At 47.1% G+C, this 21,551-nt stretch overlaps 1 protein-coding gene across 1 annotated transcript; it reads left to right on the top strand.

Annotated features, from left to right (window-relative positions):
* The first annotated feature begins 506 nt into the window (after nt 1-506).
* KLHDC10 (kelch domain containing 10) lies at nt 507-21,132 on the top strand. The gene is made up of 9 exons (XM_081927291.1): nt 507-699; nt 7,256-7,477; nt 9,120-9,274; nt 10,343-10,491; nt 11,552-11,636; nt 14,251-14,317; nt 16,211-16,258; nt 18,831-18,970; nt 20,627-21,132. Exons 1-9 carry the CDS (start codon nt 567-569, stop codon nt 20,834-20,836), a joined length of 1,209 nt encoding a protein of 402 aa, XP_081783417.1. The 5' UTR covers nt 507-566; the 3' UTR covers nt 20,837-21,132.
* The last annotated feature ends 419 nt before the right edge of the window (nt 21,133-21,551 follow it).

Here is a 21,551-nt window from a genome sequence, read left to right as displayed (position 1 = left end):
TTTCCTATTTCGATTGCTCTTGCCTCCCCGTCTCTTCCCCGTTTTGTGCAGAAAGGCCTTAATCTTGCGAGCGATTGCTCTGGCCTGGCTACCTCCGCCTCCCTCTCCTTTCCATGACGACGTCGCCCACACCTTTCGCCTCTCCTCCTCCAAGCCGACCCAACAACCGCGCCTCCGATTGGCCGGCGCTGTGCAAGTCCGGCGCCTATTGGCTGTGGTAGCGGGAAAACTCTTGTTCCCCCCCACCGCTCCTCGCGCAGGCAGGCACAAGTCCCTCCTCCAGCCCCTCACATCGCGCTCCGATTGGCCGGCGCTGTGCAAGGCCGGCGCCTATTGGCTATGGCAGCGGGAAACTCCTGTTTCCCCCCCACACACACTCCTCGCGCAGGGACGCACAAGCCTCTTCTCCAACAACCGCGCCTCCGATTGGCCGGCGCTGTGCAAGGCCGGCGCTTATTGGCTGTGGCAGCGGGAAACTCTTGTTTGCCCCCTCCCTCCTCCAGCCCCTCACGTCGCGCTCCGTTTGGGCGACTGTGAGGGAGCCGAGAAGAGGAAGGAGGGCCAAGATGTCGGCGGGGAACGGAGAGGGCTGGGACGGCAACCGGCAGCGCGGCGGCGGGAACGGGCCCGCGGCTCAAGCTCCGCGCGGGGGGCTCCTCAACCGCTTCGTCAGGCTCCCGCCGGGCCCGGGCCGTGGCGGTGAGTGGGGGGGGGGAGGGAGGGAGCGTCTGCGCCTGCGCCGCCGCCACAGCCAGAGCCCCGCTGCCCACCACCAGTGGTGGTTGTTTAGTCGTGTCCGCCTCTTCGTGACCCCCTGGACCAGAGCACGTCCTCCACTGCTGTTGAAACCAGAAGCCGGGCATTTAATGTTGCCGGTCTTAGAACCACAGAACTGTAAAGGACCCCAAGGGCCATCTAGTCCAACCCCCTTCAACGCAGAATTCACAGCTGAGAGATGGCCGCCCAACCTCTGCATAAATACCTCCAACAAAGGACAGTCCACTACAGTGGTAGCTCGGGTTACATACGCTTCAGGTTACATTTGCTTCAGGTTACAGACTCCACTAACAAGTCAAGTCAAGTCAAGTTCTTTATTACGGTCATAGACCAGCATAAGCAAAACATCTAAATAAGTAGCATAACAGTATGAATCTAAGTGAATAATTATTAAATAAATAAGAGCAAGAACCAAACATATACATAGAATACTTAATTAGGCATAGATAATGGGTGAGTAAAAATTTATAAGAAAAATTAAAAGATCGGTTAACACAGCAATATGGGGTGGGCTTCAGAAGTCCAGGTTTACCAAGTTTACCAAGTTTTGTTGCGGCAAAAGCCAGCGACACCAAACATCACAAGGTCAAACAAAAAGGAGATCCACAAGAACATCAAGAAGAAGAAGAAAAAAGATTACACAAGGGAACTTCGCTATGTGCCATTCAACAGCAGAAATCTACGCTTCCTGATTGCTAAGGCGCAAAATTTGGCCACCTCATATGATATTGAGCCCGAGGAATCTTCTAGAAGGTATTTTCTTAGAATTTTGGGGGAGGATTCCAAATAATGCCGTAGGGGTACGAATTTTGACAAAAGCGGCAAGATAAGTCGAGCTCGCTCTTCACTATAAAATCTGCAGGACAGAAGGATGTGTGTAACAGATTCTACCCTATCAGACATGCAGGGGCAGAGACGTGCATGCATCGGTACCCGCGTGAATTTGCCGTACAGCACTGCTGAGGGCATTGTCTCAAAGCGGGCTCTGGAGAAAGCCCATCTATAAGCTTCGTTAGTGATGTTAGTTAAATAAGGGGCAGCTGCAAAGTTAGGCCAAGCTTTTAAACATCTATATGTCTCCGGGAGTAGGGCGTCTTCTTGTTGTAATTCGACATCGTAAAGTCTCTGAGTGATAATTGCCTTTGCCTTGTTCTGAGTTCCAAGAAAGAGATTTTCGGGGTTTAGGCCAATTTGTTTGATCTTGTTAGTTATTTGCATAAGCCAAGGAGGATAGGGAACTGCGGCCAGGAAGCAAGGTAACAGTCCCTTAGGATTGTAATGGATTTTCAGCCAGAGGGATATTGCTTGCTCCCAGACTTTTAATTCCACTCTGGGTAGTCCTGCCTCTTGCCTTAAGACTGCATTAGGTGTACACTTTGGGGTGGCAAATAGTGATCTTAAGAATTTTGATTGTACTGTTTCAAGGGTCTTAAGGTTGACAGAGGGGCTAATTTGAGTGCCATATAGGAGTTGGGCTAAAGATTTTGCCTGAAAAACTTTTAGGGCCATCGGTAGAAAGCCAGCTCCTTTCCTTCTGAATAATCTAAGGATGGCATTTGCACTCCACTAACCCAGAAATAGTGCTTCAGGTTAAGAACTTTGCTTCAGGATGAGAACAGAAACTGTGCTCTGGCGGCGCAGCAGCAGGAAGCCCCGTTAGCTAAAGTGGTGCTTCAGGTTAAGAACAGTTTCAGGTTAAGAACAGTATGGACCTCCGGAAGGAATTAAGTACTTAACCCAAGGTACCGCTGTACCTTCTGAGGGCATTCATGCCACTGTCAAACAACTCTTGCCCCCAGAAAGTTCTTCCTAAAGTTTATTTACAATCACCTTTCTTTGTAATTTGGTTCGGGTCCTAGCCTCTGAAGCGGCAGAAAACAAGCTTGTTCCATCTTCCATGTGACAGCCCTTCAGATAATTGAAGATATTTGTATACACCTAAAAAGTGGTGATAGCTAACAATGTTCTAGCCATACTAGAACATGATTTAGGCCCAAGGAGCCAGGAAGAGATCGTTCATCTATGCACACACCATTTCTCAGTCATTTATTTCCATCATTCTAATGTCATTTCTGCAAAACCACTTTCTTCATTTAAGTTGTTGTTGTTTAGTCGTGTCCGACTCTTTGTGACCCCCTGGACCAGAGCACGCCAGGCACTCCTGTCTTCCACTGCCTCCCGCAGTTTGGTCAAACTCATGCTGGTCGCTTCGAGAACACTGTCCACCCATCTCGTCCTCTGTCGTCCCCTTCTCCTTGTGCCCTCCATCTTCCCCAACATCAGGGTCTTTTCCAGGGAGTCTTCTCTTCTCATGAGGTGGCCAAAGTCTTGGAGCCTCAGCTTCAGGATCTGTCCTTCCAGTGAGCACTCAGGGCTGATTTCCTTCAGAATGGAGAGGTTTGATCTTCTTGCAGTCCATGGGACTCTCAAGAGTCTCCTCCAGCACCAGAATTCAAAAGCATCCATTCTTTGGTGATCAGCCTTCTTTATGGTCCAGTTCCATACATCACTGCTGGGGAAATCATAGCTTGAACTATACGGACCTTTGTTGGCAATGTGATGTCTCTGCTTTTTAAGATGCTGTCTAGGTTTGCCATCGCCTTTCTCCCAAGAAGCAGGCGTCTTTTAATTTCGTGGCTGCTGTCACCATCTGCAGTGATCATGGAGCCCACGAAAGTAAAATGTCTCACTGCCTCCATTTCTTGCCCTTCTATTTGCCAGGAGGTGATGGGCCCAGTGGCCATGATCTTCGTATTTTGATGTTGAGCTTCAGACCATATTTTGCGCTCTCCCCAAGTATATATATGGAGAAGGGGCTGCTGAATCTGAATGTTTTGTGCTTGATTGGGGGCTTCCGGCTGACCGCCGTTGGAAGCAGCTCGCTGGGGCCATGTTGGCCTGATAAGGGCTTTACGGAGGGACATTTGGGGAGTCACCTCAGGTGACATTTGCCCCGCGCGTGCACAATGCAGGGAGCCCTGTGTGTAAATCCGGAACAGCAGCCCTGCAAGGTTGCCTGGTGCCGCTGTCACTGCCTTGGGGTGAGCTTCGTGGGTGTATATACAGTGGCACTTTGGTTCTCAAATGCCTTGGTGCTCAAACAACTTGGAACCCAAACACTGCAAACCTGGAAGTATGTGTTCCGGTTTGCGAACTTTTTCCAGAAGCTGAACGTGCAATGTTTTGAGTGTTACGCTGAGGTCTGTCTGTCTTTGCTATCTATTTTGCGTTTTTGTTTTTGCAGCTCTTTTTGTTTTGTTTTTGTGACTATGTAGAACCCAGTTCAGCCCCTGATGGGTTGATTGTGTGACTGCGGTACATTGTTTCTTGCTTTCATTTTATGGATCAATGGTCTTGTTAGATAGTAAAGTCCATGTTAAATTGCTGTTTTAGGGGTTGTTTTTAAAAGTCGGGAGTGGATTAATCCATTTTGCATTACTTTCTATGGGAAAGCGTGCCTTGGTTTTGGAACGCTTTGGTTTTGGAACGGACTTCAGGAACGGATTAAATTTGAGAATCAAGGTACCACTGTACAGTACGTTGCAACTTGTGTACAGCCCCTTGGCCGATCCTGAACAGCAAGGTAGCCTGGAGTTGCTGCTTCTGGGGTTTGCTGGTGTGGGGTGAAGGGAGAGGTCAAGCAGCTTGCTTAAGGCCCCCTAATGAGTTCCTGACAGGTGAGACCAGGACTTCCTGACTCATAGCTTTAGCCAGTATGCCACACAAGCTTTTGGCACCTTTCCCGTCGTTCGTGACTATTTCCACCCCATAAAACAGTGCCAAGTTCATTACATTGGAAACGTGCTGCTTGAACCCTTGCATGCTTCTTGGATATAAATCCCATGGTGCTCACTGGTATTTACCCCAAGAATGCATAGAGTTGCACTTTCGGTTACTACAATGTTTATATACTTCCTGTTTCCTGCTTACATTAACTGTCAAAAGGGCAACTAAAACTTTTAAAAGAATCAGGTGCAGTATATAAGAGGGGAAATGTAAAGAAACCTGGACATTGACCAGCTTGCTGATACCGGCAGTTTTTCAGGTGCTGTTGAAACACAGCCAGGATAGGAAGTCCCGTAAGGTGTGTGCCACAGAGAATGCTTTTCCCTCATGTTCCACTACCAACCAGTCTTCTGATGGTGGAATGCCCAGGGCAGTCTGTCAGTATCACCTGAGTAGTCAGGTGAACTCACTTTGGAGGAGACAGTCTTTTAAGTATCAGAGTTCCAAGCCGCACAGTGCTTTAAAAATGGTACTCAGCACTTTGGGTTGGGTCTGAAAAGAAATCAGAAAATCAGTGCAGGTGGTATGGCAGTGGAGCAACAAACTTCAGGAACTTGTTGCTGGTCAGAACTCTTGACTCCTTCTTGCTGCATCAACTGAACACACTTAGAGTCCTGTTATATCCTTCAAAGAGAGTCTGATGCAAGGCTTGTTACTGTAATGCAAATCCAGGTGTAACAAGGGCGTACATAACTGCAGCTGGATCTGCTCTCTCTAGGTTTGGTTGCAGTTGGCGTGTTAGTTTAAGATGTGCAAAAGCGCTCCTTCCTGGAAACAGTTATCACCTATACTGGCTATCTAAGAACACAGTCACACCATAAACAACCTTATTGGCTCCCAGTATGTTTCCAAGCACAATTGTTGGTGCTGACCTTTAAAGCCCTAAACGGCCTCGGTCCAGTATATCTGAAGGAGGGTCCCCACCCCCATCGTTCTACCTGGAAACTGGGGTCCAGCGCTGAGGGCCTTCTGGCAGTTCCCTCACTACGAGAAGCCAAGTTACAGGGAACCAGGCAGAGGGCCTTCTCGGTAGTGGCACCCGCCCTGTGGAACGCCCTCCCACCAGATGTCAAAGAGAACAACAACTACCAGACTTTTAGCAGACATCTGAAGGCAGCCCTGTTTAGGGAAGCTTTTAATGTTTGATGTATTACTGTATTTTAATATTTTTTTGGAAGCTGCTCAGAGTGGCTGGGGAAGTCCAGCCAGATGGGCGGGGTATAAATCATAAATTATTATTCTTATTACATGATGCTGGATTACATGGGCCATCAACCTGATCCAGCTTTTAATGTTTGATGTATTACTGTATTTTAATATTTTGTTGGAAGCTGCCCAGAGTGGCCGGGGAAGCCCAGCCATATGGGCAGGGTATAAATAAATTATTATTATTATTATTGAGACAGCACTGTGCCTACATCCCTGCATCATTGGTCCTCTTGACCAGCAGCACATCTAACTCTTTGTTAATGTTCTTTGTTAGCGAGGCCACCCTTTTTGTTGTTGTTAATGTGACAGGGCGCCTGAATGCATACTGGTTTATGTGCATGTAGCTAAACCACATCCGAACAAGGTACTTCAACCCCTTTTCATGTTACTGCTGGGTGCATGTCTAGGGAGTGCACGGAGACCGTGAATCAGGCCAGCTAGTGTGATCTTGTCCCCTTGCCACAGGGTTCATCAGACTGGGCGAGGAGGCATCTGAAAAGGGCTCCAGTTCCATCAAGGTTAAGCTTTAGTTTGTTAACCCGTAAGGATGCAGTCGCTTATCAAGCTCAGGCATTTATTCAGCACCTCTGCAGCCTTTTTGGAATTGGGATGAAAAGCGAGGAGCGGCGGTGTTATTTCTGTACCGGTGGCACTGTACCTTGTATGTGCAGAAAACCTCTCCCAGCATTTTCATGTAGATGGTAAACAGCATAAGGGCCAAAATAGAATCCCAGATGGGGAAAAAAATGTTGAGCAGACGACCTCTACCACCAACGTTTGGTAAACCAACTTCTAGGAGGGACTAAAACCACAGGAAAAACCCCTCTGAGATAATGTTGAGAGTTCATAAGAGCCTCCTGGATCAAGTTAATAATCCGTCCAGTCCTGTTCTCACAGTGGCCAACGAGATACATATGAGAAGCCCACAAGCCAATACAGTCGTACCTTGGGTTAAGAACTTAATTCGTTCCGGAGGTCCGTTCTTAACCTGAAACTGTTCTTAACCTGAAGCACCACTTTAGCTAATGGGGCCTCCTGCTGCTGCCACGCCGCCGAAGCACAATTTCTGTTCTCATCCTGAAGCAAAGTTCTTAACCTGAAGCACTATTTCTGGGTTAGCGGAGTCTGTAACCTGAAGCGTATGTAACTCGAGGTACCACTGTATGACTGAAAGCCAGAAATGTTTGGAAGATCAGCTGTAACCATTCACAACACCACATCTCCTTGTGTAGCTTTTTACCCAAACTGTGTGCCCACACCTTTCATGACTTATCTGCTCCCATGCCTGCCAATGAAAACTGGTTCTTGGAAATTTATCCAAGATGGAACTGGAGCAACTTCCTTTCTTGGTGCTGAGACTTTATCCACTGTGATGCCCACCTCTCTCCCTCCTTTGTCATCTTTCTATGCTGCTCCACCCAGCTTTGCAAAATATATTCTGTCCCGCCTTAGTTCATGAAAATCTTTTGTCTCTCTGCTTTAGGCCACAGAGTCCCACCAGCCAGAAGCGGCCACCGTTGTGTGGCAGACAATGCCAACTTGTACGTGTTCGGAGGATACAATCCTGACTATGATGAGTCCGGAGGGCCAGAGAATGAAGACTACCCACTCTTCAGGGAGCTTTGGCGATATAACTTTGCTACTGGCACCTGGCATCAAATGGGCACAGAGGGTTACATGCCTCGAGAGTTAGCATCTATGTCACGTGAGTAGAGAATGAATTATTGCGGTAGTAAAGCATAAATGGAACTCCTTGCCTTAATAGCATTCTTGTTGTGAACTGCCCTGAAAGGGTGGTATACAAATTTAATAATAATCAGCTGTCCCATCTGTATAAGGATAGTAATTGAGTAAGATTAGAGTGAGCTATTTTGAGATCCGTTTTGTAACTCCTGTACTTAAAATAGGGTCTTATAAAAGTCCAGGCTTAGATGCCAAGAAGGACTTGGCTTCGTATTGTTGCTGGCCAGATCTGCACTGTGGATAAATTCATGTTACACAGTTGTGGCTACCAAGAGTCTTAAGAGGTGTGGCACTACCGCCACCATCACCCAGCAGTGGCCATGGGGTTGGTTTTTGCAGGGCTTCCTCCCATTCCTTTTCTTTAGGAACTGCTACAGTTTGGGACAAGGGACGCGGGTGGCGCTGTGGGTAAAACCTCAGCGCTTAGGACTTGCCGATCGTATGGTCGGCAGTTTGAATCCTCACAGCGGGGTGAGCTCCCGTCTTTTGGTCCCAGCTCCTGCCCACCGAGCAGTTCAAAAGCACCCCTAAGTGCAAGTAGATAAATAGGTACCGCTTTATAGCGGGAAGGTAAACGGCGTTTCCGTGTGCTGCGCTGGTGCTGGCTCGCCAGAGCAGCTTCGTCACACTGGCCACGTGACCCGGAAGTGTCTCCGGACAGCGCTGGCCCCCTGCCTCTTAAGCGAGATGGGCGCACAACCCCAGAGTCGGTCTGGCCCATACGCGCAGGGGTACCTTTACCTTTACAGTTTGGGACACTGGAGGTGTTGAATGCTGGAGCTCTGTCCTTTCTCTTTGCTTCTCTCCCCCGCACCCTGGAAAGTCTTCATGGTGGATGTACTTTGCATGATTCATCCACAGCTCTGCAGGCAGGTTTTTTTTTCCATTAGTGCAGTCCACTTTCTGTTGTGAAATTCAGGTCAGCAGGGAAGTGTCAGCAACTTCTATTGCCTTTTCCTGCTGTGTGAGTGCTTGACTGAAAAGCAATATGAGTTGCTCCGGTTCCTTTAGTATGCTTTGTTCATTTGCATGCCCATTGTATGCACATGTACCTGTCTGCTGCTCATGCTCTACCTGCACAGGCCCCATTTACCCAGCGCTAACGCAGGTGGCGCTGTAGGTTAAACCACTGAGCCTAGGACTTGCCGATCAGAAGGTCGGCGGTTCAGATCCCCATGACGGGTGATCTCCCGTTGCTCAGTCTCTGCTCCTGCCAACCTAGCAGTTCGAAAGCACGTAGTGCAAGTAGATAAATAGGTACCACTCCGGTGGGAAGGTAAACGGCGTTTTTGTGCGCTACTCTGGTTTGCCAGAAGCGGCTTAGTCCTGCTGGCCACATGACCGGAAGCTGTATGCCGGCTCCCTCGGCCAATAAAGCAACCCCAGAGTCGGCCATGACTGGACCTAATGGTCAGGGGTCCTTTACCCTTTACCTTTAACTTGTTAGTTCTGTGTCGCTGGCAAGAGAGCTCTCTCCATCCCTTCGTTAGACTTTTAGTTACTGGTGAAGAGCTCAGCAGAGAAGACAACTGTTCCACGGTGCAGTTGAGGGCTACCAAATCTGCATGTCAAAGGTTTTGTTCTGCTTTCTTGTTTTCTGCCAGTTGTGTTGCATGGGAATAACCTCTTGGTCTTTGGCGGCACCGGGATCCCCTTTGGCGAGAGCAATGGCAATGACGTCCACGTCTGCAACGTCAAGTACAAGCGCTGGGCCCTCTTCAACTGTCGAGGGAAGAAGCCCAACCGCATCTATGGACAGGTACTGGGGGGGGGGAGTGTCATCCACTGCTGCCCCTATTCTACTCTACAGGGAAGTTTTTAATGGTTGATGTTTTATTGTGTTTTTAATATTTTGTTGGGAGGCACCCAGAGTGGCTGGGGCAAACCTGTTCAGATGGTCAGGGTGTAAATATTATTATTATTATTATTATTATTATTATTATTATTATTATTATTATTAGACTCTTCAAGGACAGAGAGTGGTTCCATATTCCTGAGAGGCTTGTGCTATTAATTCAGGTCTCACTTATCTCCTCGGGTCTAAAAATGGGGAGCAGTTCTCAAGTTCCTGAGCATGAAGTATACTGGAGCACCTTTGGGGGATTGCATTGTACAAAGTCAAAGAGATAAGAATTTAATTTGAGCCCGAGGTCTTGATGGCTTAGCCCAGGGGTTAGCAAACTTTTCCAGCAGGGGGCCAGTCCACTGTCCCTCAGACCTTGTGGGGGGCCGGATTATATTTTTTGGGGGGCGGAAATGAACGAATTCCTATGCCCCACAAATAACCCAGAGATGCATTTTAAATAAAAGGACACATTCTACTCATGTAAAAACACACTGATTCCCAGACCGTCCGCGGGCCAGATTTAGAAGGCGATTGGGCCAGATCCGGCCCCTGGGCCTTAGTTTGCCTACCCATGGCGTAGCCCTATAAAAGAGAAAAATAGAATATGCTGGAGCATGTAGAGAGTGTTTTTCGATTATAGGTACCACAACCATCTTCCATACATCCAAGGCTAGAGGCCGTTCCCTTACCCTACCCTGTGCCTGTACACATTGCGGTGTTTCAGTACCACACTTCAACCATAAGCTCAATCAGTTCACGAAAATGAGATCGGACTTACAGGCAGATTTCATTGCCCTGGCAATATCAAGTGCTGTCCGTGGCATCCTGTCACTCCTGGCTCTGCTCCCTTGAAAGTGGTGTGACAAAGGGGATCCAGGGAAGGGGGAGATGGATGCTCTTCAGAGGATATCTGCCTTTCGGCTGCCTCCCTATGGTGCCCCTTCAGTTCCCCTGCAGCTCTCCCCTCTTCTCCCTTACCAGGCGATGGCGATCATAAATGGCTCCTTGTACGTATTCGGAGGCACGACAGGATACATTTACAGCACAGACCTGCACAAGCTGGACCTGAACACCAGGGAGTGGACCCAGCTGAAGCCAAACAACATGCACTGTGACATGCCGGAGGAAAGGTGAGCTTGGCCTCTTGCTCAGTGGCGCCCGCTGCGTAAAACTGGCTGCAAGGTGACCAGCCTCAAGTCTTCCTCATTCAAAATGATAGTCTCTTGATAGACAAGTTCTGATTAAAATGTCAATTCCAATTCAAAAATTTTGGCTGTCTCTTCAGCCACCTCCCCCTGCCCTCCAGATATTAGTAGGGCTTGTGTGGTTTAGATGGGATGCCTAAATTTGGAAACATTTGCTATGAAAATACTAGCATGTCTGGCAGACTGCCTCACCAGAGTGGTGCATGCTCTGGTTAACTCCCACTTGGACTACTGCAATGCACTCTACGTGGGGCTACCTTTGAAGGTGACCCAGAAACTACAACTAATCCAGAATGTGGGGACTGGGACCGCATAACACCGGTCTTGAAAGACCAACATTGGCTCCCAGTACATTTCTTAGCACAATTCAAAGTGTTGGTGCTGACCTTTAAAACCTTAAATGGCCTCGGTCGAGTATATCTGAAGGAGCGTCTCCTCCCCCATCGTTCTACCCGGACACTGAGGTCCAGCACCGAGGGCCTTCTGGCGGTTCCCTCACTGCGAGAAGCCAAGTTATACAGGGAACCAGGCAAAAGGCCTTCTCGGTAGTGGCACCCGCTCTGTGGATCGCCCTCCACCAGATGTCAAAGAGAACAACTACCAGAGTTTTAGCAGACATCTGAAGGCAGCCCTGTTTAGGGAAGCTTTTAATGTTTGATGTATTATTGTATTTTAATATTTGGTTGAAAGCCACCCAGAGTGGTTGGGGAGGCCCGGCCAGATGGCCGGGGTATAAATATTTTCATCATCATTATTATTATTATTATTATTATTATTATTATTATTATTATATAGCATGGCATTCTTGGCTGACAGACTGAGAAAACTGAATGCACCACAGGGGCTAGAAACTTGCACATGTGTGTGTGTGTGTGTGTGTGTGTATACACACACACACACACACACACATACACACGCACACACACACACACGAATGAGCAGGCAGATGAAGCTACTACAAATAATTTTGACTTTGTCTTTCCAGATACAGACATGAAATTGCACATGACGGGCAGAGGATTTACATCTTAGGAGGGGGAACCTCTTGGACAGCCTATTCCTTGGACAAGGTAATAGGATCAACCACCAAAATACTTTTTATTAGTTTGATTTCTCGCTAGTGAGATCAGAAAGTAAGCCCATGACCAGAGCTGGTGAATTTTAATAGCAGAATGTTGAGGTCTTGAGTATTTGGCACCTAATGCAGATTGGTGAGTGATCTAGTGAATGGAATTGGGTTTGGTTTGGGAGAACTGGGTTCCAGTCACTGCTCTGATTGATTGTGTGGCAGGTCACCCTTTTTTCCATCTCTTGCAAAGGGGAACATCCACCAGAGTGCCATGAAGACAAAATTTGCAAAGATTTGCACACGAGGAATCCCAGTATGTTTCACCTGGATCTCTAATAGGGCACAACCTGGGATGAATTTATCCTGTGCAAGCCCCCTTTGACACAGATGGCACACTTTTGCACAGTTCCTGTTGAGTTAATTGACATAATAATAATATAAAAAATTATTTATATCCTGCCCTCCCCAGCCGAAGCCGGGCTCAGAGCAGCTAATAACAATAAAATTAACACAGTTTACATAAAATCACAATCAATTAATTGAAATCAATTCTAAAATCAATTCAGAATCAAATTAATGGCAACCACTGGGCTAGAGTTCTATGAGGTTTACAGAAGGAGGGGGTCAGACTGTGTAGCTCTGTCTTGCAGGCCCTGCGGAAAGATTTCAAGGTGCTGGTCTTGACCTTTAAAGCCCTTTGTGGCTTAGGGCCCTCGTATCTACGGGACCGCCTCTCCTGGTATGTCCCGCAGAAAAGGTCAATGAATAACCATGGTTTAGAGGTCCCGGGCCCTAAGGAAATCAGACTATCCTCCCCCAGGGCCAGGGCCTTTTCAGTAATGGCTCCGACCTGGTGGAATGCTCTGTCTCATGAGACTAGGGCCCTTCAGGATTTAACCTCCTTCCGCTGGGCCTGTAAGACAGAGCTATTCTGCCTGGCGTTTAATTTGAATTCAGCCTGATCTTTTATTTCCCTTCTCTTCCCTCCCCCTCCCCTTTTATGAAGATCACCCGCTCTGAGACCCCACAGCTAATTCTCCCCTGTCCTCCTCGCTGGCCCAAGTAGGACCAATTCAGCCACCTAGCCCTGGGGATAATCTAATGCTTATTTCCCCTAAATTGATTTTTGATTTTTATTGTTATTCATGTCTTTATACTGTATTTATGCTGCTTTTATAATTAAGTGTTTTAAATTTGTTGTTAGCCGCCCTGAGCCTGGTTTTTGAACCGGGAAGGGCGGGGTATAAATAAAAAATTATTATTATTATTACTGAAGTTATAAGAAAGCAGTTTTTGACTTAAAACACCAGGAAGAACTTTCTGACAGTAAGAGCCATTTGACAGGTTGCCAAGGCGCACAGAATTATAACAGCTCAAGTTTCCCTTCGGGAGCAGGCAGATGACATGGCAATTTTTCTGCAAACCCAACAATCCATACCCCCGGATATCATGAATCAAGTGTCATGTCAGCCTCTTGCCTAATTTCCAGCGCTTAGCTATTTAACTTGGAAATCTCTTGTGGGGTGATGGAGTGGGCTTGACGGGTGAATTTGCTGGCAGAGGCCTTGAATTCATTTTTTTTTTAAATATTTTTATTGGTTTTTACACATAATAAGAACAAACAAAACAAACATAAACATTAAAAACAAACGACAAAAATTGACTTCCCCATGCCTTCCCTTCACCACATCCTTGTTTTACCATTTTTTCGAGCAACTCATCGATCAGTCTTTAGTCAGGTCCCTTTTGAGTTTTCTTAAAGTTTATGATTTACAGCTGTAATTCTTTGTTTCCTACCCCTTAACATCTTATCAGTCCACAATTTTACAGTAGTTTTTTAGATATGTTTTAAATTTCCCCCAGTCCTCTTCCACTGTCTCTTTCCTCTGGTCACGGATTCTGCCGGTCATCTCTACCAGTCCCATATATTCCATCACCTTCGATTGCCATTCTTCCAGAGTAGGTAGTTCTTGCATCTTCCAATACTTTGCCAACAGGATTCTTGCTGCTGTGGTTGCATACATAAAAAATGTCTTATCCTTCTTTGGTACCAATTGGCCGACCATGCCCAAGAGAAAAGCCTCCGGTTTCTTTACAAATGTCCACTTAAGGACTTTCTTAATTTCATTATAGATCATTTCCCAGTAGGCTTTAATCTTTGGGCAAGTCCACCAAAGATGATAAAAAGTACCTTCAGCCTCATTACATTTCCAACATTTGTTATTGGGCAGATGGTAGATCTTTGCAAGTTTGACTGGGGCCATGTACCACCTATAGATCATTTTCATTATATTCTCTTTCAGGGCATTACATGCCGTAAATTTAACACCGGTGGTCCATAACTGTTCCCAGTCGTCAAACATAATGTCATGACCAATATCCTGTGCCCATTTAATCATAGCTGATTTCACTGTTTCATCCTATGTATTCCATTTCAGCAGCAAATTATACATTTTAGATAGATTTTTGGTATTGGATTCTAACAATTCTGTTTCTAACTTTGACCTCTCCTTCTGAAAACCAAGTTTCCCAGAGGCCTTGAATTCAGCCTTTGCCTTGTTCCATTTCTGTCATTAAAAAAAATATATATAATTGTATTATTTCTGTTGCTTCAGATCCATGCCTACAACCTTGAAACAAACACCTGGGAAGAAATTGCAACAAAGCCTCATAAGAAAAAAGGTAGGCTTTTGAGAAATAGCATATATTGGCAGGGGTTGAAAAGACAAAACTATTTGTAGCCAGAAATAAAATGTTGGTGGGGGGCCCCAGGGAGAGATTCAAAGGAAGTTTGCAAACAAGTCAGTCTTCTCAAAACCTTTGCACTTTACTCTTTGTTAAAAATCCAAATTAAACCCATAGATTGATCTGAAATATACACCAAAAATGTTGCATAATTCCAGGTCTCCTGTATAGTAGTTGGTTCCAGATTAATTTTTTAAATAACTAGATACAGTGGTATCTTGGGTTACAGGTGCTTCAGGTTACAGGTGCTTCAGGTTACAGACTCCGCTAACCCAGAAATAGTACCTTGGGTTAAGAACTTTGCTTCAGGATGAGAACAGAAATCGCATGGCGGCAGCACGGTGGCAGCGGGAGGCCCCATTATCTAAAATAGTATCTCAGGTTAAGAACAGTTTCAGGTTAAGAACGGACCTCCAGAACGAATTAAGGTCTTAACCCAAGGTACCACAGTATTTCTCTTTGGATTCTGGTGCCTTGTGGAAATCTGACATCTCAGAAACACTTTTTAAAATGTACAGTAAACTTTCAAGAAGGGTTACGTTCCAGAAATCATGCCTAAAACCAAAATCGCATATAGTCAAAACACCGTGGGTTCTGTGGTGGGTGGGATTGCCAGTGACTTTCCCCCCAGATGCCTGTCCCCTAATTATCTATTTAGCCAAGCACTTAAATGCACACAAATTATATGCACATACATTGTGGGCTTACTGTAGTCATGTAGAGCTCAGATTTAGTGATTCCACCTGACTTGGGTTCTAATCAACGCTCATAGTTAGGATCTTGTAACCTTTCTTGATATGAAGTCTCCCTCCTCCAGGTGGCCATTCAACATACTTCAGTTCAGATTATTTTCCCCTGGTCATTTTTATTGGTTTGCTCTCACAACCCTCTCTTCAATGGGTGTTCCAGAGCGCTTGTAAAGCGAGCACAAACTGTTCTTAGGCTTCAGATAGGTAGCCATGTTGGTCTGACTCAGTCAAAATAAAAAATTAAAAAATAGTCCAGTAGCACCTTAGAGACTAAGTTAGTTTGTTCTAGGTCTAAGCTTTCGTGTGCATGCAGACTTCTTCAGATACACACTGAGGAAGTGTGCATGCACACAAAAGCTTAGACCTAAAACAAACTTAGTTGGTCTCTAAGGTGCTAGTGGACTATTTTTTTGTTCTTGGGCTTTTCATCTTTATCCACACACAAGCTAAAATATGCTTTAGGAGTAGGCAGTTTCCTCCCTCCCTGTTTTGACTTCACCTCTTCACATGGAAAAGATGGCTAAAGGTCAGTTGGTATTGAATGATCTTATGAGTGCTTCGGGACACGGGTGGCGCTGTGGGTAAAACCTCAGTGCCTAGGACTTGCCGATCAGAAGGTCGGCGGTTCGAATCCCCGCGACAGGGTGAGCTCCCGTCGTTCAGTCCCAGCTCCTGCCCGCCTAGCAGTTCGAAAGCACCCTTAAGTGCAAGTAGATAAATAGGTACCGCTTTATAGCGGGAAGGTAAATGGCGTTTCCGTGTGCTGCGCTGGTGCCGGCTCGCCAGAGCAGCTTCGTCACGCTGGCCACGTGACCCAGAAGTGTCTCCGGACAGCGCTGGCCCCCGGCCTCTTAAGTGAGATGGGCGGACAACCCTAGAGTTGGACACAACTGGCCCGTACGGGCAGGGGTACCTTTACCTTTATGAGTACTTCACGGCCAGGCACAAGGAGAATTCTGTGCAATTCATGTTAAGCCCCTTTTCGGGCTGGCCGGCCCCTTCCCAGTAATGAGAAACCCGCTTTTACTGAACAGTCTTCTCTTCCGTTACACTCACTCACCCTCAGGTTTTCGTTCCACAGATTTCCCGGCGGCCAGGAGATGTCACAGTTGTGTACAGATAAAAAATGGTAAGAATCACTGGCTCGCTTTGGCACGTTCAGCTGCAGAGGCTCCTGTTTGTGGCATGTGAAATCCCAACTGGGATGAAGGGTTTGAGCCTACTTCTGTATGCACACAACAGTCCATCTTTGAGGTGCTGCAGTGCCTCAGCATGTTCAGAAACATTCTAACAGCAGAAGGTGGAAGCGTCAGCCATATTGTTGGAAAGCCTGTCACAAGAGAAACGGAAGGCTGGTTTGACTTGAGGGGGAAAACATCAACTAGAGTCAGGGCTTTTTCGGCTGCGGCTCCAATCTGGTGGAACGCTCTGTCACAAGAGATTAGGGCCCTGCGGGACTTAACATCTTTCCGCAGGGCCTGCAAGACAGAGCTGTTCCACCAGGCTTTTGGTCAGGGTGCAGCCTGACTCCTTCCTTTGGCAATCTCCACAGAATTTTAGCTTAATGGTTGCCAACAATTTGATTTTAATTAATTTTTATAATGAAATGTTTTTAGAATCCTGTACTACTTTATTGTTGTTAGCCGCCCTGAGCCCGGCTTTGGCTGGGGAGGGCGGGATATAAATAACATTTATTACTATTATTATTATTATCGTAACCTCGGGGCCACTTCCTCCAAATGGACTCTGGCTTGTCAAATGTCCACGTCACTTCCCGCTTAAAAAAGAGTATCCCAGTGCCAGTGGCTTGAATTTAATTAATTTTATAATGAATGATTTTAGAATGTTGTTTGTGCTGTACTTTTCTACTGTTTTATTGTTGTTAGCTGCCCTGAGCCCAGCTTCGGCTGGGGAGGGCAGGATATAAATAAAATTTATTATTATTATATTATTATTTACAACCAAAGTGAAAAATAATAATGGAAAAACAAAAACTTCTTTGTCTGGCAGTGTCAAGAGGGTATTCCTGTGAAGAGTGTTCCATAAATAGGGTGCTCCTGGAGTGGTGAGTGGGAAGGAAGGATAATAATAATAATAATAATAATAATAATAATAATAATAAAAAAAAAATTTATTTATATCGCGCCCTCCCCAGCCGAAGCCGGGCTCAGAGCAGCTAACAACAGTAAAACGATAAAACATTCTAAAATCATTTCATTCTAAAATCAGTTCAGAATCAAATTAATGGCAACCAGTGGGCTAGAGTTCTATGAGGATTACAGAAGGAGGGGTCAGACTGCGCCTTGGCCAGAGGCCTGGTGGAACAGCTCTGTCTTGCAGGCCCTGCGGAAAGATGTCAAGTCCCGCAGGGCCCTAGTCTCTTGGGACAGAGCGTTCCACCAGATTGGAGCTGCAGCTGAAAAAGCCCTGGCTCTGGTTGAGGCCAGCCTAACCTCCCTGTGGCCCGGGACCTCCAAGATGTTTTTGTCTGAAGACTGTAAGTTCCTCTGTGGGACATACCAGGAGATGTGGATGTGGGAAAATTAAGAATGCTTTTGGTTATTACTTAGTTATTTAACTATTACTTGAGCCCAAAGAGCTCAGGGAAGCATACATATTACAACCCGCTCCTCAACAATTCATCATCTCAACAGCCTTCTAAGGTAGGCTATAATGATTGAGTGGAGACTTGAACCCGGGCCTTCCTCGCTGCATACACTGGGTTATTTTTAAAATTTGTATCCTGCCCTTCATCTGACGATCCCGGGGCGTTTCACATCAGAAAAACACAAAAGAAGAATGCAAGCTACATAATAAATCACAGACAAAAACAAACTCCTTCCACAAACACATTTTAAAAGCCACAGGGTGTTTCTCAGCCAAACACCTGGTTGCAGAGAAACTTTTTCACCTGGCACCTAAGTATATGTAATAAAGGTGCCAGATGAGGCTACCTGGAGAGCATTCCACGAACAGGGAGCCACCGCAGAAAAGGTTCATTCTTGCGTTGCTTCTCAGGGAGAGGGCACATCAAGAGGGGCCTCAGATGATGGTGGCAGGGTCTGGGTCGGTTCATATGGGGAGAGGCGTTCCTTGACGGTGGGGTACTGTTCCTAGGTTCCCAGGCAAGATTAAAAGTTACTGTACTTTTCCATGTAGAAGATGTTTTTTCCTTTAAAAATCATGCTGAAAAGTGGAGGTCGTCTTATACCTGGGTAGTGCATAGGGTGGGCATTTGATTGGTTGCTGCCGTGGCTGTTGTGCGTCTTATTGGTTGCCGCGTCAATGGGTGGTGTAGATTGGCTGACGCTTCCGCAGTTGGGCGGGCGATTGGCAGCTTCTGCAGGCAATGGGACAGACAGGAGGCGGATTTTGTGATGCCTGCAGGCGAGCGTTTTTTGGCAGTCCTCTGCAAAAAATCCTCAGCAACTCTGTGCCATCTTCCCCCATTTTCTTTGAGTCCCCCAAAATAGGGGTAGTCTTATACAGGGGGGTGTCTTATAGACGGAAAAGTACGGTTATTTCCTTGAAAAGATGGAGGTGGGGGAGCATATTGATCTCAGAGGAAGTCTGGTGAGAGAAACAGTTGTGGAAACGGCAGTTTCTCTCCGCACCAGGTGAAGAACTGCGCAAACCTTCCTTGTGTGCCCCTTTATTGTGAAAAAACAACGCCTAATGCCCTGTGCCGTTTGTCGATTCAGATGTCTTCATCTGCGGAGGATACAATGGAGAAGTGATCCTGGGAGACATCTGGAAACTGAGCTTGCAGACCTTCCAGTGGGTGAAACTACCGGCCGTCATGCCAGAGCCAGTTTATTTCCACTGTGCTGCTGTGACTCCGGTAAGCGGCTGCCAGCGCCCAGCCTCTCTGCAAGGTCCTACGTGGTACAGAAATGGCCAGCAAGAAGGGGGGGGGCTGAATTAACCAGCTGTGGGAGGTATTTGAAAATACTGGAGTTCTGTCAACCTAGATCGTCATTAGGTAAAGGTAAAGGGACCCCTGACCATTAGGTCCAGTTGCAGACGACTCTGGGGCTACGGCGCTCATCTTGCTTTATTGGCCGAGGGAGCCGGCGTACAGCTTCCGGGTCATGTGGCCAGCATGACTAAGCCGCTTCTGGCGAACCAGAGCAGCTCACGGAAATGCTGTTTACCTTTCCGCCAGAATGGTACCTATTTATCTACTTGCACTTTGATGTGCTTTCGAACTGCTAGGTTGGCAGGAGCTGGGACAAAGCAACGGGAGCTCACCCCGTCGCAGGGATTCGAACTGCCGACCTTCTGATTGGCAAGCCCTAGGCTCTGTGGTTTAACCCACAGCGCCACCCGCTTCCCTAAGACCATCATTGGGGTGGTGGACAATGGCCCTGGAACAGCCACCTTCAGATGCTGGAGATGAAATCCCGCTGCTGGGAACACAAACACTCAGGCACTGCAGGATTAGACCAACGATGTCAGCTGATGGGCAGGAAGGTGGGCATTTGCTTGATGGGAAATGGCCAAATTGGATGCCCTGCGGGTCAGAGGTTCTCTACCCCTGTTCTGCCTCATGTCCTCAGTGCTACTCAGGCTGAGGAAGAGGGGCAGAGGGTGGGGGCAAAGGGCCTTTCTCTGCAAGCACGTCAGGCCCATCAGCTGTTGCCCAGGAAATTATAATTATAATTATAGTATTTTTTTTATTAATATCCTGCCCTCCCCAGCTGAAGCCGGGCTCAGAGCGGCTAACAACAATAAAAGTAACACAGCATTCTAAAATCAATTCAAAATCAAATTAATGGCAACCATTGGGCTAGAGTGCTTTGAGGATTACCAAAGGAGGGGGTCAGACTGCGCCTAGGCCAAAGGCCTGGTGGAACAGCTCTGTCTTGCAGGCCCTGCGGAAAGATGTCAAGTCCCGCAGGGCCCTAGTCTCTTGTGACAGAGCATTCCACCAAGTTGGGGCCAGCACTGAAAAGGCCCTGGCTCTGGTTGAGGCCAGCCTAACCTCCCTGTGGCCCGGGACCTCCAATATGTTTTTGTTTGAAGACCGTAAGTTCCTCTGTGGGACATACCAGGAGGGGGTTCCGTAGGTACGAGGGCCCTAGGCCATATAGGGCTTTAAAGGTCAAAACCAGCACCTTAAACCTGACCTTGTACTCCACCGGGAGCCAGTGCAGCTGGAAAAGCATCGGCAAGGACTAGTCTCGCCATGGCAGTCTGCACCCGCTGGAGTTTCTGGGTCAGTCTCAATGGCAGCCCCACGTAGAGCAAGTTACAAAATGAGTTGCCCTTGAGGATCTTGAGGTCATTAAGCACTGGGCAACCTGGCTGGCAGGCTTGTAGCCCCACTGCTCTCTGCTTCCTGTGGTTGCAAACAGAATGCCACCTCGATGTCAAGCTGACCACAGATATTTGGGGCTGGATGGCATCTCTCCTTCGCAAGCAATCCAGGTGCTTGCCGTTCCGCTCAAAAGAAAACCCAGCAGTGATCTTCCTTTCCCCCCTTGTTTCCACGCAGGCCGGCTGCATGTACGTCCACGGAGGCGTGGTGGACATCCAAAGGAACAAACGGACTGGCTCTCTCTTTAAGATGTGGCTGGTAGTGCCCAGCCTCTTGGAACTGTCTTGGGAGAAGCTTCTGGGGTTTTTCCCCCACTTAGCAAACCTCACCAGATCGCAGCTTTTGCACCTTGGACTCACACAGGGACTCATCGAGCGCTTGAAATGAGAAAGCACCTGCTCTTCAAACACTACTTTTAAAAAAGCGACTCCTCTCGCCCCTCTTTTCTCCCCCTCTCCTCTCTCTCTCTCTCTCCCCCTCTCCTTTTCTCTCTCTCTATTTATGAGCACTGCGGAGGACTGCTGCTAGGAGATGGGACAACGCCCGACTCCAAAGCCTTACTCGGCAAATATACATCAGATGCCTTTTTTTTTCCTTCTGTGAATTTTTATTTTAAAGTTTATGGAAGTCAAGCTTTTTTTGTTTTTAATTTATGGATACCTATAAATACATCATGAACGAAAGACGCTGTCGCTCAGCTGATTTGTACTGCTTTTGCTGCATGCTTTGTAGTCAAAGCGGACGGCGTGACGCAGTCTCTCCTAGTTACTGTTCTGTAAAATGGCCGTAACTTGCAGCAGTTTCGAAAGGGGAAGGCTGGCTGCTCACTCACTCGGGAACCCATCGTAGTAGCTCTTGCCACATCCCCTGCCTCTCTAAAAAAAGAAAAGGCCTAAATGGGGGCTGGCTTTCTCTGATCTGTCTTCTTACAGATGCTACAGTTTGGAAAGACTGGCGCCTTGTGTTGTGACTTTCTGAAACGCGTGTCATTTATTGCCTTTTCATATTGAACTGCCCGGTCCAAGACTGGTTTACTTCCATGTGGCTGGCTGGCTTCAGCACAAGAGTTTATCCTGAATGGTGGCAGGAAAGGGATATAGAG

The sequence above is a fragment of the Podarcis melisellensis genome (assembly GCF_964234715.1).
Source record: "Podarcis melisellensis genome assembly, chromosome: 10".
In the NCBI taxonomy this organism is placed as follows: domain Eukaryota; kingdom Metazoa; phylum Chordata; class Lepidosauria; order Squamata; family Lacertidae; genus Podarcis; species Podarcis melisellensis.
The sequence above is the reverse complement of the archived record's forward strand: the minus strand, read 5'-3'. Positions and strand labels throughout refer to the sequence as shown.